The 22,801-nt window shown below is 48.5% G+C and overlaps 1 protein-coding gene across 2 annotated transcripts in view; it reads left to right on the plus strand.

Annotated features, from left to right (window-relative positions):
* Positions 1–22,801, plus strand: part of u2af1 (U2 small nuclear RNA auxiliary factor 1) — a 92,617-nt gene that overhangs the window by 57,791 nt on the left and 12,025 nt on the right. The window contains exons 7-8 of one of the 2 annotated variants that reach the window (XM_038801296.1): positions 1,532–1,624; positions 2,997–3,080. In XM_038801296.1, the coding sequence (XP_038657224.1) occupies positions 1,532–1,624; positions 2,997–3,080 (177 nt within the window). The remainder of the gene's footprint in view (positions 1–1,531; positions 1,625–2,996; positions 3,081–22,801) is intronic. The other variant, XM_038801297.1, reaches the window with a different exon arrangement.

Below are 22,801 nucleotides of genomic sequence, written 5' to 3' on the forward strand. Positions count from 1 at the left end.
TCCGGTTTGCTCCCGCAGTCCAAAGTTGTGCAGGGTAGGTGGATTGGCCAAGCTAAATTGCCCTTGTTCAAAAAGGTTAGGTGGGGTTATTACGTTATGGGGATGGGATGGAGGTGTGGGCTTAAGTAGGGTGCTCTTTCCAAGGGCCGGTGCCGCTCGATGGGCTGAATGGCCTCCTTCGGCACTGTAAATTCTATTCTATGTTCTAGCAATAGGAAGTTGAAACTAGTGGCTTGGCTGTTGATCGAGCAGGTTGGATGACACCCTGGCTGGTGTTGAGCTTGAGTGTTGTTGAAGCTGCACTCATCTAGGCTACTAGAGAATATTCCATCACACTTCTGACTTGTGCTTTGGTGGACAATCGTTGGGGAATCAAAGGTGAGTTAGAACTCCCAATCTCTAACCTGTCATCGCTGCGTTTATGTGGATCGTCAAGCTGAGTTTCTAGTCAATGGTAATCCCCATGACATTGGCAGCGGAGAATCCAGTGATGATCGTGCCACTGAATGTCATGGGTAGACTCTCTCTTGTTGGAGATGGACATTGCCTGGCATTTACATGTTGTGAATGTTTCTTGCCGCCTGTAAAGCTAATGTTGTCCAGAGCTTTTCAGCAAGCAGGCAGACTTCAGTATCTGACAAGTTGCGGATGGTACTGAGCACTACAAAATCATTCGTGAACATCCCCATTACTGACTTTGTGATGAAGTGAAATGTGATGCGTTTCTTTCTTGGAAATATATCTCCGTTCCTTCATTGTCGCTGGGTCAAAATCCTGCAATTCCCTCCCTAACAGCACAGTAGGTGTACCTACACCGCAGGGACTGCAACGGTTCAACAAGGCTGCTCACCACCACCTGCTCAAGCAATAAACGCTGACCTTGCCAGACACACTCATCCCATAATTGTTTTTAAAAATTCTAAATAATCCTTATTTGTGTCACAAGTCGGCTTACATTAACACTGCAATGAAGTTACTGTGAAAAGCCCCTAGTCGCCACATTCCGGTGCCTGTTCGGGTACACAGAGGGAGAATTCCGAATGTCCAATCACCCAGCAAGCAAGTCTTTCGGGATTTGTGGGAGGAAACCAGAGCACCCGGGGCACACCCCCCGAGGGCGGCATTGTGACTCGGTGGTTAGCACTGCTGCCTCATGGCGCTGAGGTCCCAGGTTCGATCCCGGTCCCAGGTCACTGTCCATGTGGAGTTTGCATAGTCTCCCCGTGTCACATGGGTCTCACCCCCACAACCCAAAGACGTGGAGGGTAGGTGGGTGGATTGGCAAACCAAAATCCCTTAATTGGAAAAAATTAATTGGGCACTCTAAATTTAAAGCAAAAAGAGGAAGTGAAATGGTTTGATTGGGTTTTAGAAATTGTTAGCAGCAAAGTCAGGAGAACTTTCAAACCTAATGTAGGCAAATGAGAGCAGGAATGATGGGAAGGGAAGGACTTGGGGAAGGATTTAAGCCTTCAGCAGGTGGTGCCCTTTCCATTTTGTCAAGCTGTTTATTCTTTGCTCTGTTCTGCAGCGAGTGCACAAGAGGAGGATTTTGCAACTTCATGCATCTGAAGCCGATTTCCCGAGAGTTACGTCGGGAGCTGTATGGACGGCGTCGTAAGAGGTCAGTTCTGACTTTCCGTGGCTGGATGTAAAATCTGGGTTTTTTAAATCATTTTCAGCTCTGGGAGCTGAGGGATTTGAAAGCTGCTGGTCTTGGCAGTGGTTTCTTCTCCATCACAAACCCCATGTTTTATTCAGTCAGGTTGTGCAGGTTTCAGCTAATTTGGTGAACAGTTAAACGCAAAATCCTCTTGCCCAGTCGGTCAGGTTATGCAGTTTGGATTTGCAGCTTTTTTTCATCCAATTATCTCAGGATAGTGTCTCCTGTTGGCTGAAAACTGGTCGGCTAGAAATCCTGTGCACTGCTTTCAAATCATATTATTGAACTGTTTACACCCCAATTTCTCCACCTTGTCTCCTCCCACACCAGCTTGTAAGAGTGCAGCTGTGCAAAGATTGGGATATCAAACTGTTCCTGTCCCCCTCACTTTATCCTGTGCAGAAATGTCACTTGTACTTTATTGCTTCGTAGCTCTTCAGTGCTGCCAATATTTCTGACATTACAATGTTGAGTAAATCTAAAAAAAAAACTAATTGGCTGTTTAGTACTTTACAACAGCAAGGTTATCATTGGTGCTATAGAAATGCAAGTCTTTAAATGTCTGGAATTCCTGGTCTTTAATTTAACTAAGGGTCTTACCATGTTTAAAATTTAATAAATATATAGAAATAATTGGAAATGGGTCAAACTGCACAACCCACTGACATCTATGGTTACTTCCCGCTTGAATAAGAAGTCTGAAGAACATTTACAAATCTTATGCCCATTGGCCTTCATTCACCTGCCCAGTGACTAATCCTGGAAAAAGAATTCTCTGGCACAAATCTAAAGAAATTGTTCTTGCATTTAAACTTGGCTCCTCATTCCATACCCCTCAGTCCGTGGAAACAGTCTGCTTTTACCTGCGCTGTACCATATTTCCATAAATTGTAGACACTTCGAACAAATTGCCTGAAAAATCTGGATTTGAATGAGAAAAACCCAGATTTTGAGTATCTTTTGTATGTTTCTGCTCATACCAGGCAGCATCCCAGCAAGTCTGTGCTGTACCCTCTCTCAAGTCTCTATAACCTATCTGATAGGGTGGAGCCCAGTACTGCATGTAGTATTTTAAACTGGAGTGTTATTATTTTGTATTAAGGTGCTTTACAGGCTCAGTATTATCTCTTATTCTATACCTCTTGTGATAAGACCTAAAATTTTATTAGCTTTTTCCACAGCCTTATCCACTTGGCGAGGTGCCCTTAAAGCTCTGTGAGCCTGTAGCCCCAAGTCTTTTTTTTTGCACGCACCAAGCCTACTTCCATTCCCAGTATAATTACTGCTGTTTTTTTTTTACCAAAAATGCCTCACCGTTTCCCATGTATTTCAGCCAGCAGCAGGGTAGCCGTGTGACCTCGTCTGGTGACAAACGGCTGCTAACCATCACCCCAAAACACTTAATGGCTGCCATCAGGTGAGTACAATCCTAATTCTCAAGTCTGAGCGTCAGTGACATGTATCAGACTAATTCCATTCTAGTTCGTGAGAAGCACGTGGTTGGAGAGAGGCTTTGGGGTGGATGGGAAATCAGTGCCCTGAAAGCGGCCAGTGGGCGGTGAGTGGAATGGGGGGTTTACCGATGAGGAAAGGGAGTGCTTCATTCATCAATCAGTAATGCACTGGGTGGATAGACTTGGCAACCAGATTGCCTTTCTTATTCCAGTTTGTGTTTTAATATCTTTATTTTTGATTTTTTTTTTTGTCCTTTCATTGTCCCAACTGTGAGCAGGACGGTCCTGTAATCAGCCCCGACACTGAGCGGGACTGTCCTGTAATCAGCCCCTACACTGAGCGGGACGGTCCTGTAATCAGCCCCGACACTGAGCGGGACTGTCCTGTAAACAGCCCCGACACTGAGCGGGACGGTCCTGTAATCAGCCCCGACACTGAGCGGGACGGTCCTGTAATCAGCCCTGACACTGAGCGGGACTGTCCTGTAATCAGCCCCTACACTGAGCGGGACGGTCCTGTCATCAGCCCCTACCCTGAGCGGGACGGTCCTGTAAACAGCCCCTACAGTGAGCGGGACTGTCCTGTAATCAGCCCCAGCCCCTACACTGAGCGGGACTGTCCTGTAATCAGCCCCTACACTGAGCGGGACGGTCCTGTAATCAGCCCCGACACTGAGCGGGACGGTCCTGTAATCAGCCCCGACACTGAGCGGGACGGTCCTGTAATCAGCCCCTACACTGAGCGGGGACGGTCCTGTAATCAGCCCCTACACTGAGCGGGACTGTCCTGTAATCAGCCCCGACACTGAGCGGGACTGTCCTGTAATCAGCCCCGACACTGAGCGGGACTGTCCTGTAATCAGCCCCAGCCCCTGCACTGAGCGGGACTGTCCTGTAATCAGCCCCTACAATGAGCGGGACTGTCCTGTAATCAGCCCCTACACTGAGCGGGGACTGTCCTGTAATCAGTCCCAGCCCCTACACTGAGCGGGGACGATCCTGTAATCAGCCCCTACACTGAGCGGGACGGTCCTGTAATCAGCCCCTACACTGAGCGGGACGGTCCTGTAATCAGCCCCGACACTGAGCGGGACGGTCCCGTAATCAGCCCCAGCCCCTGCACTGAGCGGGACTGTCCTGTAATCAGCCCCTACAATGAGCGGGACTGTCCTGTAATCAGCCCCTACAATGAGCGGGACTGTCCTGTAATCAGCCCCTACACTGAGCGGGGACGATCCTGTAATCAGCCCCTACACTGAGCGGGACTGTCCTGTAATCAGCCCCTACACTGAGCGGGACGGTCCTGTAATCAGCCCCTACACTGAGCGGGACGGTCCTGTAATCAGCCCCGACACTGAGCGGGACGGTCCTGTAATCAGCCCCGACACTGAGCGGGACGGTCCCGTAATCAGCCCCAGCCCCTACACTGAGCGGGACGGTCCTGTAATCAGCCCCAGCCCCTACACTGAGCGGGACGGTCCTGTAATCAGCCCCTACACTGAGCGGGACGGTCCTGTAATCAGCCCCAGCCCCTACACTGAGCGGGACTGTCCTGTAATCAGCCCCGACACTGAGCGGGGACTGTCCTGTAACAGCCCCGACACTGAGCGGGACGGTCCTGTAATCAGCCCCTACACTGAGCGGGACGGTCCTGTAATCAGCCCCAGTCCCAACACTGAGCGGGGACTGTCCTGTAATCAGCCCCGACACTGAGCGGGACGGTCCTGTAATCAGCCCCTACACTGAGCGGGACGGTCCTGTAATCAGCCCCTACACTGAGCGGGACGGTCCTATAATCAGCCCCTACACTGAGCGGGACGGTCCTGTAATCAGCCCCGACACTGAGCGGGACTGTCCTGTAATCAGCCCCGACACTGAGCGGGACGGTCCTGTAATCAGCCCCGACACTGAGCGGGACTGTCCTGTAATCAGTTCCTACACTGAGCGGGACTGTCCTGTAATCAGGCCCTACACTGAGCGGGACGGTCCTGTAATCAGCCCCGACACTGAGCGGGACTGTCCTGTAATCAGCCCCTACACTGAGCGGGACGGTCCTGTAATCAGCCCCGACACTGAGCGGGACGGTCCTGTAATCAGCCCCTACACTGAGCGGGGACGGTCCTGTAATCAGCCCCTACACTGAGCGGGACGGTCCTGTAATCAGCCCCTACACTGAGCGGGGACTGTCCTGTAATCAGCCCCTACACTGAGCGGGGACTGTCCTGTAATCAGCCCCAGCCCCTACACTGAGCGGGACGGTCCTGTAATCAGCCCCTACACTGAGCGGGACTGTCCTGTAATCAGCCCCTACACTGAGCGGGGACGGTCCTGTAATCAGCCCCTACACTGAGCGGGACGGTCCCATAATCAGCCCCAGCCCCTACACTGAGCAGGACGGTCCTGTAATCAGTCCCTACACTGAGCGGGGACGGTCCTGTAATCAGCCCCTACACTGAGCGGGACGGTCCTGTAATCAGCCCCGACACTGAGCGGGGACTGTCCTGTAATCAGCCCTGACACTGAGCGGGACTGTCCTGTAATCAGCCCCTACACTGAGCGGGACGGTCCTGTAATCAGCCCCTACACTGAGCGGGACGGTCCTGTAATCAGCCCCAGCCCCTACACTGAGCGGGGACGGTCCTGTAATCAGCCCCTACACTGAGCGGGGACGGTCCTGTAATCAGCCCCTACACTGAGCGGGGACGGTCCTGTAATCAGCCCCTACACTGAGCGGGACTGTCCTGTAATCAGCCCCGACCCTGAGCGGGACGGTCCTGTAATCAGCCCCAACACTGAGCGGGGACGGTCCTGTAATCATCCCCGACACTGAGCGGGACGGTCCTGTAATCATCCCCGACACTGAGCGGGACGGTCCTGTAATCAGCCCCTACACTGAGCGGGATGGTCCTGTAATAGATCCCAGTCTCTGCACCGAGCGGGACTGTTCACACTTGGAGTATAGAGTTCAATTCTGGTCGCCACATTAGCAGAAGGATGTGGAGGCTTTAGAGAGGGTGCCGAGGAGATTTACCAGGATGTTGCCTGGTATGGAGGGCATTAGCTATGAGGAGCGGTTGAAATCGGTTGTCCTGTAATTCTTCCCAGACTCTGCACTCAGCAGTCCTCTCATTGTGAGCAGGATTGTCCTCTAATGAGCCCCAGTTCCTGCACTGTGAGCATGCCTGTCTTATAAGCAGCCTTAGTCCCTGCACTGTGAGCAGAACTGTCCTGTTAAAAGCTGCATATTGCACAGCTGCCGTCTATTCCCAGTCATTCAAATTGCAGGTGCTCAGCAAGAGATGTGAATGTGCCTCAGACAGTCGGGCACCAGGAATGGGTCTGGGTCAGGAATCGCCTGATCTCACCCTGGCACCGTGTGTGTGCCAAGTACTGTTCTGCAGTTGTATACTGATTTGAATTTAGATACGGAGCAGTGCTGGTCTCGGGAGTAGGTCCCAGGGAAGGAGCAAAATGGGATGCCATTCCCTAAGGTCAGGAGTCATGTGAATGGATGTGAGGAGCTGGGTGCCCTTGGAAAAGGGACTGTTCTTCAAACCTGGTTTGTGTGATGGGAGGTCAGGGTCTTGCCAGACAGTAAGAGGCCACAGTTCAAAGACTTGAGCTGTGGACCTTAGTAACGTTTGATCATAGAGAGAGTACAGCATTGCTTTACCAGGATCACGCCAAAATAAGAAATTGGAGTTATGAGGAGAGCCGTGAGATACTGGGACTGTTTCCGCTGGAGCAAGAAGGTTAAAAGGAGTTTGAATGGAGGTTTTAGTTTGCATGGAGCGCATTGGGAATGACTAATTCCTCTGAGAAATAAGTGGACGGTGTTGTTTTAAACATTGTCGCCCTGGGTGGAGAGCGGAAAGAATGGACCTTACACAGAGGCTTGTTGGAGCATTGAATATTGTGCAATGCCAAATGGGTGCGCATTTTAGCAAAAAGTTTAAATACAACATGACTATGGGGAGAAGTGGGGCAGTGAGATTAGTTTGGGCATCGATACAGCGTAACGAGAGAGCAGGACAGTGGGATTCGTTTGGGATTGGCACAGGGCTATGTGGAGAGAGTGGGGTACTTGGATTAGTTTGGGAATGATGCAAGGCTATAGGGAGAGAGCGGGACAGTGGGATTAGTTTGGATTGGTACAGGGCTATGGGGAGAGAGCGGGACAGTGGGATTAGTTTGGATTGGTATAGGGCTATGGGGAGAGAGTGGGACAGTGGGATTAGTTTGAGGATTGGTATAGGGCTATGGGGAGAGAGTGGGGCAGTGGGATTAGTTTGGGGATTGGTATAGGGCTATGGGGAGAGAGTGGGGCAGTGGGATTAGTTTGGGGATTGATACAGGGCTATGGGGTGAGAGTGGGGCAGTGGGATTAGTTTGGGGATTGGTATAGGGCTATGGGGAGAGAGTGGGACAGTGGGATTAGTTTGGGATTGATACAGGGCTATGGGGAGAGAGTGGGGCAGTGGGATTAGTTTGGAGATTGATACAGGGCTATGGGGAGAGAGTGGGATTAGTTTGGGGATTGGTATAGGGCTATGGGGAGAGAGTGGGGCAGTGGGATTAGTTTGGAGATTGATACAGGGCCCTGGGGAGAGAGTGGGACAGCGGGATTAGTTTGGGGATGATACAGGGCCGTGGGGTAGTTGGATTAGTTTGCAAATGAGACAGGGCTATGGGACACAGTGGGATTTGTTTGTAAATTTATAAAAGGCAATGGGGAGAAAGTGGGGTAGTGATATTAGTATGGAATTGATACAGGGCTAAGGGGAGAGTGGGACGGGGGTGGGATTGTTTGCCGATTGATACAGGTCCGTGGGGAGAGTTGGATTATTTTGGGGATTGATGCAAGGCTATGGGGAGAGAATGGAACAGTGCAATTAGTTTTTAGATTGATGCCGGGCACGTTAGCACAGTGGTTTGCACTGCTGCCGGACAGCGCTGAGGACCTGCGTTCGCTCCCGACTTGGGGTCGCTGCATGTGTGGGGTATTAAGATTCTCCCCGTGTTGACCTGGGTCTTTCCCCCATAACCCAAAAATGGGGGAAATCCGGAGTAGGTGGATTGGCCACACTAAATTGTCCATTAATTGGGGAAAAAAGAATTGGGTGCTTTTACAGGGCTATGGGGAAAGAGTGGGGCAGTGGGAATAGTTTGGGATTGATACAGGGCTATGGGAGAGAGTGGGGCAGTGGGATTAGTTTGTGATCCATACAGGAATATGCTGAGTAAGCATGGTAGTGGGATTAGTTTGGATTGATAAATGGCTATGAGAGAGTGGGGCAGTGGGATTAGTTTGGGATTGATATAGGGCAATGGGGAGACGGGGCAGTGGGATTAGTTTGGGATTGATGCAGGGCTTTGGGGAGAGAGAGTGGCAGTGGGATTAGTTTGGGGATTGATACAGGGCCATGGAAAGAGTAGACATAAAACCATGACATAGGATCAGAATTAGGCCACTTGGCCCATTGAGTCTGCTCCACTATTCAATCGTGGCTGATATTTTCTCATCCCCATTCTCCTGCCTTCTCCCCATAACCCCTTATCCCCTTATTAATCAAGAACCTATCTATCTCTGTGTTAAAGGCACTCAGTGAATTGGCCTCCACAGCCTTCTGTGGCAAAGAGTTCCACAGATTCGCCACCCTCTGGCTGAAGAAATTCCTCCTCATCTCTGTTTTAAAGGATCGTCCCTTTAGTCTGAGATGGTGTCCTCTGGTTCTGTTTTTTCCTACAAGTGGAAACATCCTCTCCACGTCCACTCTATCCAGGCCTTGCAGTATCTTGTAAGTTTCAAAAAGATCCCCCCTCATCCTTCTAAACTCCAACTAGTACAGACCCAAAGTCCTTAAGTGTTCTTCATCCAACAAGTTCTTCATTCCAGGGATCATTCTTGTGAACCTCCTCTGGACCCTTTCCAAGGCCAGCACATCTTAGATATGGGGCCCAAAACTGCTCACAATACTTCAAATGGGGTCTGACTGGAGCTTTATACAGCCTCCGAAATACATCTCTAGTCTTGTATTCTAGCCCTCTTGACATGAATGCTAACATTGCATTTGCCTTCTTAACTGCCAACTGAAACTGCACATTAACCTTAAGAGAATTGTGAACAAGGACTCCCAAGTCCCTTTGTGCTTCTGCTTTCCGAAGCATTTCCCCATTTAGAAAATAGTCTGTGCCTAAATTCCTCCTATCAAAGTGCATAACCTCACACTTTTCCACATTGTATTCCATCTGCCACTTCATTGCCCACTCTCCTACCCTGTCCAAATCCTTCTGCAGCCCCCTTGCTTCCTCAATACTACCTGTCCCTCTATAGATATTTATATCATCTGCAAACTTAGCAACATTGCCGTCAGTACCTTCTTCCAGATCATTAATGTATATTGTAAAAGGTTGTGGTCCCAACACAGACCCCTGAGGCACACCACTAGTCACCGGCTGCCATCCTGAAAAAGACCCCTTTATCCCCACTCTCTGCCTTCTGCCAGTCAGCCAATCCTCTATCCATGCAGGATATTGCCCTGAGCACCATGGGCTCTTAACTTATTTAACAGTCTCCTATGCGGCACCTTGTCAAAGGCCTTCTGGAAATCTAAATAAATCACGTCCACTGGTTCTCCTTTGTCTAACTTCCTTGTTACCTCCTCAAAGAACTGTAACAGATTTGTCAGACATGACCTCCCTTTGACAAAGCCGTGCTGACTCAGTCCTATTTTACCGTGCACTTCCAAATACACCGCGATCTCATCTTTAATAACAGACTCTAAAATCTTATCAATGACCGAAGTCAGACTAACCGGCCTATAATTTCCCGTCTTCTGACTCCCTCCCTTCTTAAACAGCGGTGTTACATTAGTCACCTTCCAGCCCTCTGGGACCCTTCCTGCCTTCAGTGATTCCTGAAAGTTCATCACTAATGCCTCCACAATCTCCTCAGCTATCTCTTTTAGAACCCTGGGGTGTAGTTCATCCGGTCCAGGTGACATATCCACCTTCAGACAAAGGAGAACAAAGACCAAGAACAAAGAAAAATTACAGCACAGGCCCTCCAGGCCTGTGCCAATCCAGATCCTCTATCTAAAACTGTTGCCTATTTTCTAAAGATCTGTATCCCTCTGCTCCCCGCCCATTCATGTATCTGTCTAGATACATCTTAAATGACGCTATCGTGCCCGCCTCTACCACCTCCTCCGGCGATGCATTCCAGGCACCCACCACCCTCTGCATAAAGAACTTTCCACACATATCTCCCTTAAACGTTTCCCTTCTCACCTTGAACTCGTGACTCCTAGTAATTGAGTCCCCCACTCTGGGGGGGAAAAAGCTTCTTGCTGTCCACCCTGTCTATACCTCATGATTTTGTAGACCTCAATGAGGTCCCCCCTCAACATCCGTCTTTCTAATGAAAATAATCCTAATCTCCTCAACCTCTGTTCGTAGCTAGCACCCTCCATACCAGGCAACATCCTGGTGAACCTCCTCTGCACCTTCTCCAAAGCATCCACATCCTTTTGGTAATGTGGCGACCAGAACTGTACGCAGTATTCCAAATGTGGCCAAACCAAAGTCATATACAACTGTAACATGACCTGCCAACTCTTGTCCTAAATACCCCTTCCGATGAAGGAAAGCATGCCATATGCCGCCTTGACCACTCTATCGACCTGCGCAGCCACCTTCAGGGTACAATGGACCTGAACACCCAGATCTCTCTGTACATCAATTTTCCCCAGGGCTTTTTCATTTACCATATAGTTGGCTGTTGAATTGGATCTTCCAAAATGCAACACCTCGATTTGCCCGGATTGAACTCCATCTGCCATTTCTCTGCCCAACTCTCCAATCTATCTATATTCTGCTGTATTCTCTGACAGTCCCCTTCAATATCTATTACTCCACCAATCTTAGTGTCATCTGCAAACTTGCTAATCAGACCACCTATACCTTCCTCCAGATCATTTATGTACATCACAAACAACAGTGGTCCCAGCACGGATCCCTGTGGAACATCACTGGTCACAGTTCTCCATTTTGAGACTCTCCCTTCCACCACTACTCTCTGTCTCCTGTTGCCCAGCCAGTTCTTTATCCATCTAGCTAGTACACCCTGAACCCCATACGATTCACTTTCTCCATCAACCGACCATGGGGATCCTGATCAAATGCCTTACTGAAGTCCATGTATATGACATCTACTGCCCTTCCTTCATCAATCAACTTTGTCACTTCCTCAAAGAATTCTATTAAGTTGGTAAGACATGACCTTCCCTGCACAAAACCATGTTGCCTATCACTGATAAGCCCATTTTTTTTCGAAATGGGATTGGATCCTATCCCTCAGTATCTTCTCCAGCAGCTTCCCTACCACTGACGTCAGGCTCACTGGTCTATAATTACCTGGATTATCCCTGCTACTCTTAAACAAGGGGACAACATTAGCAATTCTCCAGTACTCCGGTACTTCACCCGTGTTCAAGGATGCTGCAAAGATATCTGTTAAGGCCCCAGCTATTTCCCCTCTCACTTCCCTCAGTAACCTGGGATAGATACTATCTGGACCTGGGGACTTGTCCACCTTAATGCCTTTTAGAATACCCAACACATCCTCCCTCCTTATGCCGACTTGACCTAGAGTAATCAAACATCTATCCCTAACCTCAACATCCGTCATGTCCCTCTCCTCGGTGAATACCAATGCAAAGTACTCATTAAGAATCTCACCCATTTTCTCTGACTCCACACGTAACTTTCCTCCTTTGTCCTTGAGTGAGCCAACCCTTTCTCTAGTTACCCTCTTGCTCCTTATATATGAATAAAAGGCTTTGGGATTTTCCTTAACCCTGTTTGCTAAAGATATTTCATGACCCCTTTTGGGTCCTACATTCCCGATATTCTTCCAAAGCTTCGTCTGTCTTCAGTCGCCTAGACCTTATGTATGCTTCCTTTTTCCTCTTAGCTAGTCTCACAATTTCACCCGTCATCCATGGATCCCTAATCTTGCCTTTTCTATCCCTCATTTTCATAGGGACATGTCTGTCCTGCACTCTAATCAACCTTTCCTTAAAAGACTCCCACATATCAAATGTGGATTTACCCTTCAACAGCTGCTCCCAATCCTTTCAGTTTCCCCAGAACCTTCTCCTTAGTAATGGTCACTGAACTAACCTCTGCCCCCTCGTTCTCCTGGAGCTCTGGCATCCCACTGGTGTCTTCCACCGTGAAGACTGATGCAAAGTAACTATTCAGTTCATCTGACATTTCTTTGTTTCCTATTATGTCTCCAGCCACATTTTCTAGTGGTCCAATGTCTATTTTTGCCCCTCTCTTAGCTTTTATATATTGAAAAAATCTTTTCCTATCTTTCTTTATATTACTAGCTAGCTTGCACTCGTTGATCTTCTCACCCCCCCCTTATTGCTTTTTAGTTGTTCTCTGCTCGCTTTTAAAGTCTTCCCAATCCTCTGGTTTCCCACTAATCCTCACCATTTTGTATGCTTTTTCTTTAGCCTTTATGCTGTCCTTGACATCCCTCGTCAGCCATGGCTGCCTTGGCCTCTCCTTCGCAGAGTGGGGCAGTGGGATTAGTTTGGGATTGATACAGGGCCATGGGGAGAGTGGGGCAGTGAGATTAGTTTGGATTGGTGCAGGGCCATGGGGAGAGAACCAGGCAGTGGGGTTAGTTTTGGGGATTGATACAGGGCCATGGGGAGAGAACGGGGCAGTGGGATTGGTTTGGGGATTGATTCAGGGGCATGGGGAGAGAGCGGGGCAGTGAGATTAGTTTGGGGATTGATACAGGGCCATGGGGAGAGAGTGGGGCAGTGGGATTAGTTTGGATTTGGTGCAGGCCTATGGGGAGAGAGTGGGGCAGTGGGATTAGTTTGGGATTGATACAGGGCCATGGGGAGAGAGCGGGGCAGTGGGATTAGTTTGGGATTGATACAGGGCCATGGGGAGAGAGCGGGCCAGTGGGATTAGTTTAGGATTGATACAGGGCTATGGGGAGAGAGCGGGACAGTGGGATTAGATTGGATTGATACAGGGCCATGGGGAGAGAGCGGGGCAGTGGGATTAGTTTGGATTCATACAGGGCCATGAGGAGAGAGCGGGGCAGTGAGATTAGTTTGGGGATTGATACAGGGCCATGGGGAGAGAGCGGGGCAGTGAGATTAGTTTGGGGATTGATACAGGGCCATGGGAGAGAGCGGGGCAGTGGGATTAGTTTGGGGATTGATACAGGGCCATGGGGAGAGAGCTGGGCCGTGACATTAGTTTGGGGATTGATACAGGGCCATGGGGATAGAGCGGAGCAGCTGGATTAGTTTGGATTCATACAGGGCCATGGGGATAGAGCAGGGCAGTGGGATTAGTTTGGGGATTGATACAGGGCCACGGGGAGAGAGCGGGGCAGCTGAATTAGTCTGGATTGATACGGGGTTATTTGGCAGTTCATAGAATAGAGCACTGAAGAAGCCTATTGGTCACTTGTGCCCAGCTTTGATGTTCAAAAGAGTTGTGAGTCACACTTGCAGCTCTGCTTTTCTCACTTGCCGTCCAATTTTCCTTCCAAATGTTTTGCTGTTTCCCTCTTCCGCAGTGATTAATGACTCTCCTAAACTACCATGAGATGTAGAAGCAGTCGGCGACCATTTGTTTCATCCAATCTGGTTGCCTTTTGAAGGGATTGTGACTGATGTGTTGTGATAATCCTCAATTCCACTTTCCCACCACATCCCAATAACTCTCGATTCCCATGATGATTACAAATCCATCTACCTCAAACTGGAATACTTAACGGCCAAACATCTACTGCTCTGAGGTAAAGAATTATGAATGCGTTTCCACTCCCCTTTCCGCAGTGATTATTGAATCCATTTCCACTCCCATTTCCGCAGTGATTATTGAATCCCTGTTTCCATTCCCCTTTCTGCAGTGATTATTGAATCCCCGTTTCCACTCTCCTTTCCACAGTGATTATTGAATCCATTTCCACTCTCCTTTCTGCAGTGATTATTGAATCCCCGTTTCCACTCCCCTTTCCGCAGTGATTATTGAATCCCCGTTTCCATTCCCCTTTCTGCAGTGATTATTGAATCCCCGTTTCCATTCCCCTTTCCGCAGTGATTATTGAATCCCCGTTTCCATTCCCCTTTCTGCAGTGATTATTGAATCCCCGTTTCCACTCCCCTTTCTGCAGTGATTATTGAATCCGTTTCCGCTCCCCTTTCCGCAGTGATTATGGAATCGGTTTCCACTCCCCTTTCCACACTGATTATTGAATCCGTTTCCGCTCCCTTTTCTGCAGTGATTATTGAATCCCCGTTTCCGCTCCCCTTTCCGCAGTGATTATTGAATCCCCGTTTCCATTCCCTTTCCGCAGTGATTATTGAATCCCCGTTTCCATTCCCCTTTCCGCAATGATTATTGAATCCCCGTTTCCACTCCCCTTTCCGTAGTGATTATTGAATCCGTTTCCGCTCGCCTTTCTGCAGTGATTATTGAATCCGTTTCCACTCTCCTTTCCACACTGATTATTGAATCCCCGTTTCCACACTCCTTTCCGCAGTGATTATTGAATCCGTTTCCGCAGTGATTATTGAATCCGTTTCCGCTCCCCTTTCTGCAGTGATTATTGAATCCGTTTCCGCTCCCATTTCCGCAGTGATTATTCAATCCCCGTTTCCGCTCCCCTTTCCGCAGTGATTATTGAATCCCCGTTTCCATTCCCCTTTCCGCAGTGATTATTGAATCCCCGTTTCCATTCCCCTTTCCGCAGTGATTATTGAATCCCCGTTTCCATTCCCCTTTCCGCAATGATTATTGAATCCGCGTTTCCGCTCTCCTTTCCACAGTGATTATTGAATCCCCGTTTCCACTCCCCTTTCCGCAGTGATTATTGAATCCCCGTTTCCACTCCCCTTTCCGCAATGATTATTGAATCCGCGTTTCCGCTCTCCTTTCCACAGTGATTATTGAATCCCCGTTTCCATTCCCCTTTCCGCAATGATTATTGAATCCCCGTTTCCACTCTCCTTTCCGCAGCGATTATTGAATCCCCGTTTCCACTCCCCTTTCCGCAGTGATTATTGAATCCGTTTCCACTCTCCTTTCCGCAGTGATTATTGAATCCGTTTCCACTCCCCTGTCCACACTGATTAGTGAATCCGTTTCCGCTCCCATTTCCGCAGTGATTATTGAATCCCTGTTTCCATTCCCCTTTCCACACTGATTATTGAATACCCGTTTCCACTCTCCTTTCCGCAGTGATTATTGAATCCATTTCCGCTCCCCTTTCCGCAGTGATTATTGAATCCCCGTTTCCATTCCCCTTTCCACAGTGATTATTGAATCCCTGTTTCCACTCCCCGTTCGGCAGTGATTAATGAATCCCCGTTTCCACTTCCCTTTCTGCAGTGATTATTGAATCCGTTTCCGCTCCCCTTTCTGCAGTGATTATTGAATCCGTTTCCGCTCCCCTTTCTGCAGTGATTATTGAATCCGTTTCCGCTCCCATTTCCACAGTGATTATTGAATCCCCGTTTCCGCTCCCCTTTCCGCAATGATTATTGAATCCACGTTTCCGCTCCCCTTTCCGCAATGATTATTAAATCCGTTTCCACTCCCATTTCTGCAGTGATTATTGAATCCATTTCCACTCTCCTTTCCGCGGTGATTATTGAATCCGTTTCCGCTCCCCTTTCCGCAGGGATTATTGAATCCCCGTTTCCATTCCCCTTTCCACTCCCAGGGGCTGGTTTAGCTCACAAGGCTAAATCGCTGGCTTATAAAGCAGGCCAGCAGCACGGTTCGATTCCCGTACCAGCCTCCCCGGACAGGCGCCGGAATGTGGCGACTAGTGGCTTTTCACAGTAACTTCATTGAAGTCTACTCGTGACAATAAGCGATTTTCATTTCATTTTCATTTCTGCAGTGATTATTGAATCCATTTCCACTCTCCTTTCCGCAGTGATTATTGAATCGGTTTCCGCTCCCCTTTCCGCAGGGATTATTGAATCCCCGTTTCCATTCCCCTTTCCACAGTGATTATTGAATCCCCGTTTCCATTCCCCTTTCCGCAATGATTATTGAATCCCCGTTTCCATTCCCCTTTCCACAGTGATTATTGAATCCCGGTTTCCATTCCCCTTCCTGCAGCGGTTATTGAACCCCTTTTCCATTCCCCTTTCCGCAGTGATTATTGAATCCGTTTCCACTCTCCTTTCCACCCTGATTATTGAATGCCCGTTTCCACTCTCCTTTCCGCAGTGATTATTGAATCCGTTTCCGCTCTCCTTTCCGCAGTGATTATTGAATCCCCGTTTCCACTCCCCTTTCCGCAGTGATTATTGATTCCCCGTTTCCACTCCCCTTTCCGCAGTGATTATTGAATCCATTTCCACTCCCCTTTCCACAGTGATTATTGAATCCCCGTTTCCATTCCCCTTTCTGCAGTGATTATTGAATCCCCGTTTCCACTCCCCGTTCGGCAGTGATTATTGAATCCCCGTTTCCACTTCCCTTTCTGCAGTGATTATTGAATCCGTTTCCGCTCCCCTTTCCGCAGTGATTATTGAATCCCCGTTTCCATTCCCCTTTTCCGCAGTGATTATTGAATCCCCGTTTCCATTCCCCTTTCCGCAATGATTATTGAATCCCCGTTTCCACTCCCCTTTCCGCAGTGATTATTGAATCCGTTTCCGCAGTGATTATTGAATCCGTTTCCGCTCCCCTTTCTGCAGTGATTATTGAATCCGTTTCCGCTCCCATTTCCGCAGTGATTATTCAATCCCCGTTTCCGCTCCCCTTTCCGCAATGATTATTGAATCCCCGTTTCCGCTCCCCTTTCCGCAATGATTACTGAATCCGTTTCCACTCCCATTTCCGCAGTGATTATTGAATCCCCGTTTCCATTCCCTTTCCGCAGTGATTATTGAATCCCCGTTTCCATTCCCCTTTCTGCAGTGATTGTTGAATCCCCGTTTCCGTTCTCCTTTCCGCAGTGATTATTGAATCCCCGTTTCCACTCCCCTTTCTGCAGTGATTATGGAATCGGTTTCCACTCCCCTTTCCACACTGATTATTGAATCCCCGTTTCCGCTCCCCTTTCCACAGTGATTATTGAATCCCCGTTTCCATTCCCCTTTCCGCAGTGATTATTGAATCCCCGTTTCCATTCCCCTTTCCGCAATGATTATTGAATCCGCGTTTCCGCTCTCCTTTCCGCAGCGATTATTGAATCCCCGTTTCCACTCCCCTTTCCGCAGTGATTATTGAATCCGTTTCCACTCTCCTTTCCGCAGTGATTATTGAATCCGTTTCCACTCCCCTTTCCACACTGATTATTGAATCCGTTTCCGCTCCCATTTCCGCAGTGATTATTGAATCCCTGTTTCCATTCCCCTTTCCACAGTGATTATTGAATCCCCGTTTCCGCACCCCTTTCCGCAGTGATTATTGAATCCGTTTCCACTCTCCTTTCCACACTGATTATTGAATACCCGTTTCCACTCTCCTTTCCGCAGTGATTATTGAATCCATTTCCGCTCCCCTTTCCGCAGTGATTATTGAATCCCCGTTTCCATTCCCCTTTCCACAGTGATTATTGAATCCCTGTTTCCACTCCCCGTTCGGCAGTGATTAATGAATCCCCGTTTCCACTTCCCTTTCTGCAGTGATTATTGAATCCGTTTCCGCTCCCCTTTCTGCAGTGATTAGTGAATCTGTTTCCGCTCCCCTTTCTGCAGTGATTATTGAATCCGTTTCCACTCTCCTTTCCACACTGATTATTGAATCCGTTTCCGCTCCCCTTTCTGCAGTGATTATTGAATCCGTTTCCACTCCCCTTAACACAGTGATTATTGAATCCGTTTCCGCTCCCATTTCTGCAGTGATTATTGAATCCCCGTTTCCGCTCCCCTTTCCGCAGTGATTATTGAATCCCCGTTTCCATTCCCCTTTCCGCAGTGATTATTGAATCCCCGTTTCCATTCCCCTTTCCGCAATGATTATTGAATCCCCGTTTCCACTCCCCTTTCCGCAGTGATTATTGAATCCGTTTCCGCTCGCCTTTCTGCAGTGATTATTGAATCCGTTTCCACTCTCCTTTCCACACTGATTATTGAATCCCCGTTTCCACACTCCTTTCCGCAGTGATTATTGAATCCGTTTCCGCAGTGATTATTGAATCCGTTTCCGCTCCCCTTTCTGCAGTGATTATTGAATCCGTTTCCGCTCCCATTTCCGCAGTGATTATTCAATCCCCGTTTCCGCTCCCCTTTCCGCAATGATTATTGAATCCCCGTTCCGCTCCCCTTTCCGCAATGATTACTGAATCCGTTTCCACTCCCATTTCCGCAGTGATTATTGAATCCCCGTTTCCATTCCCTTTCCGCAGTGATTATTGAATCCCCGTTTCCATTCCCCTTTCTGCAGTGATTGTTGAATCCCCGTTTCCGTTCTCCTTTCCGCAGTGATTATTGAATCCCCGTTTCCACTCCCCTTTCTGCAGTGATTATGGAATCGGTTTCCACTCCCCTTTCCACACTGATTATTGAATCCCCGTTTCCGCTCCCCTTTCCGCAGTGATTATTGAATCCCCGTTTCCATTCCCCTTTCCGCAGTGATTATTGAATCCCCGTTTCCATTCCCCTTTCCGCAATGATTATTGAATCCGCGTTTCCGCTCTCCTTTCCGCAGTGATTATTGAATCCGTTTCCACTCCCCTTTCCACACTGATTATTGAATCCGTTTCCGCTCCCATTTCCGCAGTGATTATTGAATCCCCGTTTCCATTCCCCTTTCCACAGTGATTATTGAATCCCCGTTTCCGCACCCCTTTCCGCAGTGATTATTGAATCCGTTTCCACTCTCCTTTCCACACTGATTATTGAATACCCGTTTCCACTCTCCTTTCCGCAGTGATTATTGAATCCATTTCCGCTCCCCTTTCCGCAGTGATTATTGATCCCGTTTCCGCTCGCCTTTCTGCAGTGATTATTGAATCCGTTTCCACTCTCCTTTCCGCAGTGATTATTGAATCCGTTTCCACTCCCCTTTCCACACTCATTATTGAATCCCCGTTTCCATTCCCCTTTCCGCAGTGATTATTGATTCCCCGTTTCCACTCCCCTTTCCGCAGTGATTATTGAATCCATTTCCACTCCCCTTTCCACAGTGATTATTGAATCCCCGTTTCCATTCCCCTTTCTGCAGTGATTATTGAATCCCCTGTTTCCACTTCCCTTTCTGCAGTGATTATTGAATCCGTTTCCGCTCCCCTTTCCGCAGTGATTATTGATCCCGTTTCCGCTCGCCTTTCTGCAGTGATTATTGAATCCGTTTCCACTCTCCTTTCCACACTGATTATTGAATCCCCGTTTCCACACTCCTTTCCGCAGTGATTATTGAATCCGTTTCCGCAGTGATTATTGAATCCGTTTCCGCTCCCATTTCCGCAGTGATTATTGAATCCCCGTTTCCGCTCCCCTTTCCGCAATGATTATTGAATCCCCGTTTCCGCTCCCCTTTCCGCAATGATTATTGAATCCCCGTTTCCACTCCCCTTTCTGCAGTGATTATTGAATCCGTATCCGCTCCTCTTTCCGCAGTGATTATGGAATCAGTTTCCACTCCCCTTCCCACACTGATTATTGAATCCGTTTCCGCTCCCATTTCTGCAGTGATTATTGAATCCCCGTTTCCATTCCCCTTTCCGCAGTGATTACTGAATCCCCGTTTCCGCTCCCCTTTCCGCAATGATTACTGAATCCGTTTCCACTCCCATTTCCGCAGTGATTATTGAATCCCCGTTTCCATTCCCCTTTCCGCAGTGATTATTGAATCCCCGTTTCCATTCCCCTTTCTGCAGTGATTATTGAATCCCCGTTTCCGCTCTCCTTTCCGCAGTGATTATGGAATCGGTTTCCACTCCCCTTTCCACACTGATTATTGAATCCGTTTCCGCTCCCATTTCTGCAGTGATTATTGAATCCCCGTTTCCGCTCCCCTTTCCGCAGTGATTATTGAATCCCCGTTTCCATTCCCCTTTCCGCAGTGATTATTGAATCCCCGTTTCCATTCCCCTTTCCGCAATGATTATTGAATCCGCATTTCCGCTCGCCTTTCTGCAGTGATTATTGAATCCGTTTCCACTCTCCTTTCCACACTGATTATTGAATCCCCGTTTCCACACTCCTTTCCGCAGTGATTATTGAATCCGTTTCCGCAGTGATTATTGAATCCGTTTCCGCTCCCATTTCTGCAGTGATTATTGAATCCCCGTTTCCGCTCCCCTTTCCGCAGTGATTATTGAATCCCCGTTTCCGCTCCCCTTTCCGCAATGATTACTGAATCCGTTTCCACTCCCATTTCCGCAGTGATTATTGAATCCCCGTTTCCATTCCCCTTTCCGCAGTGATTATTGAATCCCCGTTTCCATTCCCCTTTTCGCAGTGATTATTGAATCTGCGTTTCCGTTCTCCTTTCTGCAGTGATTATTGAATCCCCGTTTCCATTCCCCTTTCTGAAGTGATTGTTGAATCCCCGTTTCCGCTCTCCTTTCTGCAGTGATTATTGAATCCGTTTCCGCTCCCCTTTCCGCAGTGATTATTGAATCCCCGTTTCCGCTCCCCTTTCCGCACTGATTATTGAATCCCCGTTTCCATTCCCCTTTCTGCAGTGATTATTGAATCCCCGTTTCCATTCCCCTTTCTGAAGTGATTGTTGAATCCCCGTTTCCGCTCTCCTTTCTGCAGTGATTATTGAATCCGTTTCCGCTCCCCTTTCCGCAGTGATTATTGAATCCCCGTTTCCGCTCCCCTTTCCGCACTGATTATTGAATCCCCGTTTCCGCTCCCCTTTCCGCAGTGATTATTGAATCCCCGTTTCCGCTCCCCTTTCCGCAGTGATTATTGAATCCCCGTTTCCGCTCCCCTTTCCGCAGTGATTATTGAATCCCCGTTTCCATTCCCCTTTCTGCAGTGATTATTGAATCCCCGTTTCCATTCCCCTTTCTGAAGTGATTGTTGAATCCCCGTTTCCGCTCTCCTTTCTGCAGTGATTATTGAATCCGTTTCCGCTCCCCTTTCTGCAGTGATTATTGAATCCCCGTTTCCATTCCCCTTTCCACAGTGATTATTGAATCCCCGTTTCCATTCCCCTTTCCGCAGTGATTATTGAATCCCCGTTTCCGCTCGCCTTTCTGCAGTGATTATTGAATCCGTTTCCACTCTCCTTTCCACACTGATTATTGAATCCCCGTTTCCACACTCCTTTCCGCAGTGATTATTGAATCCGTTTCCGCAGTGATTATTGAATCCGTTTGCGCTCGCCTTTCTGCAGTGATTATTGAATCCGTTTCCACTCTCCTTTCCACACTGATTATTGAATCCCTGTTTCCACACTCCTTTCCGCAGTGATTATTGAATCCGTTTCGGCAGTGATTATTGAATCCGTTTCCGCTCCCATTTCCGCAGTGATTATTGAATCCCCGTTTCCGCTCCCCTTTCCGCAATGATTATTGAATCCCCGTTTCCGCTCCCCTTTCCGCAATGATTATTGAATCCCCGTTTCCACTCCCCTTTCTGCAGTGATTATTGAATCCGTTTCCGCTCCTCTTTCCGCAGTGATTATGGAATCAGTTTCCACTCCCCTTCCCACACTGATTATTGAATCCGTTTCCGCTCCCATTTCTGCAGTGATTATTGAATCCCCGTTTCCATTCTCCTTTCCGCAGTGATTACTGAATCCCCGTTTCCGCTCCCCTTTCCGCAATGATTACTGAATCCGTTTCCACTCCCATTTCCGCAGTGATTATTGAATCCCGTTTCCATTCCCCTTTCCACAGTGATTATTGAATCCCCGTTTCCATTCCCCTTTCTGCAGTGATTATTGAATCCCCGTTTCCGCTCCCCTTTCCGCAGTGATTATGGAATCGGTTTCCACTCCCCTTTCCACACTGATTATTGAATCCGTTTCCGCTCCCATTTCTGCAGTGATTATTGAATCCCCGTTTCCGCTCCCCTTTCCGCAGTGATTATTGAATCCCCGTTTCCATTCCCCTTTCCGCAGTGATTATTGAATTCCCGTTTCCATTCCCCTTTCCGCAATGATTATTGAATCCGCATTTCCGCTCTCCTTTCCGCAGCGATTATTGAATCCCCGTTTCCACTCCCCTTTCCGCAGTGATTATTGAATCCGTTTCCGCTCGCCTTTCTGCAGTGATTATTGAATCCGTTCCACTCTCCTTTCCACACTGATTATTGAATCCCCGTTTCCACACTCCTTTCCGCAGTGATTATTGAATCCGTTTCCGCAGTGATTATTGAATCCGTTTCCGCTCACCATTTCTGCAGTGATTATTGAATCCCGTTCTTCCCGCTCCCCTTTCCGCAGTGATTATTGATCCCCGTTCCGCTCCCCTTTCCGCAATGATTACTGCATCCGTGTTCCACCCCATTGCCAGCAGTGGATTATTGAATCCTCCCGTTTCCATTGCCCCTTTCCGCAGTGAGTATTGAATCCCCTCCCCGGTCCATTCTCCCCTTTTCGCAGTGATTATTGAATCTGCGTTCCGTTCTCCTTTCTGCAGTGATTAGTGAATCCCGTTGCCATTCCCCTTTCTGAAGTGAGTGTTGAATCCCCGTTTCCGCTTCCTTTCTGCGTGATT

This window comes from Scyliorhinus canicula, chromosome 7, assembly GCF_902713615.1.
Source record: "Scyliorhinus canicula chromosome 7, sScyCan1.1, whole genome shotgun sequence".
Taxonomy (NCBI): Eukaryota; Metazoa; Chordata; class Chondrichthyes; order Carcharhiniformes; family Scyliorhinidae; genus Scyliorhinus; species Scyliorhinus canicula.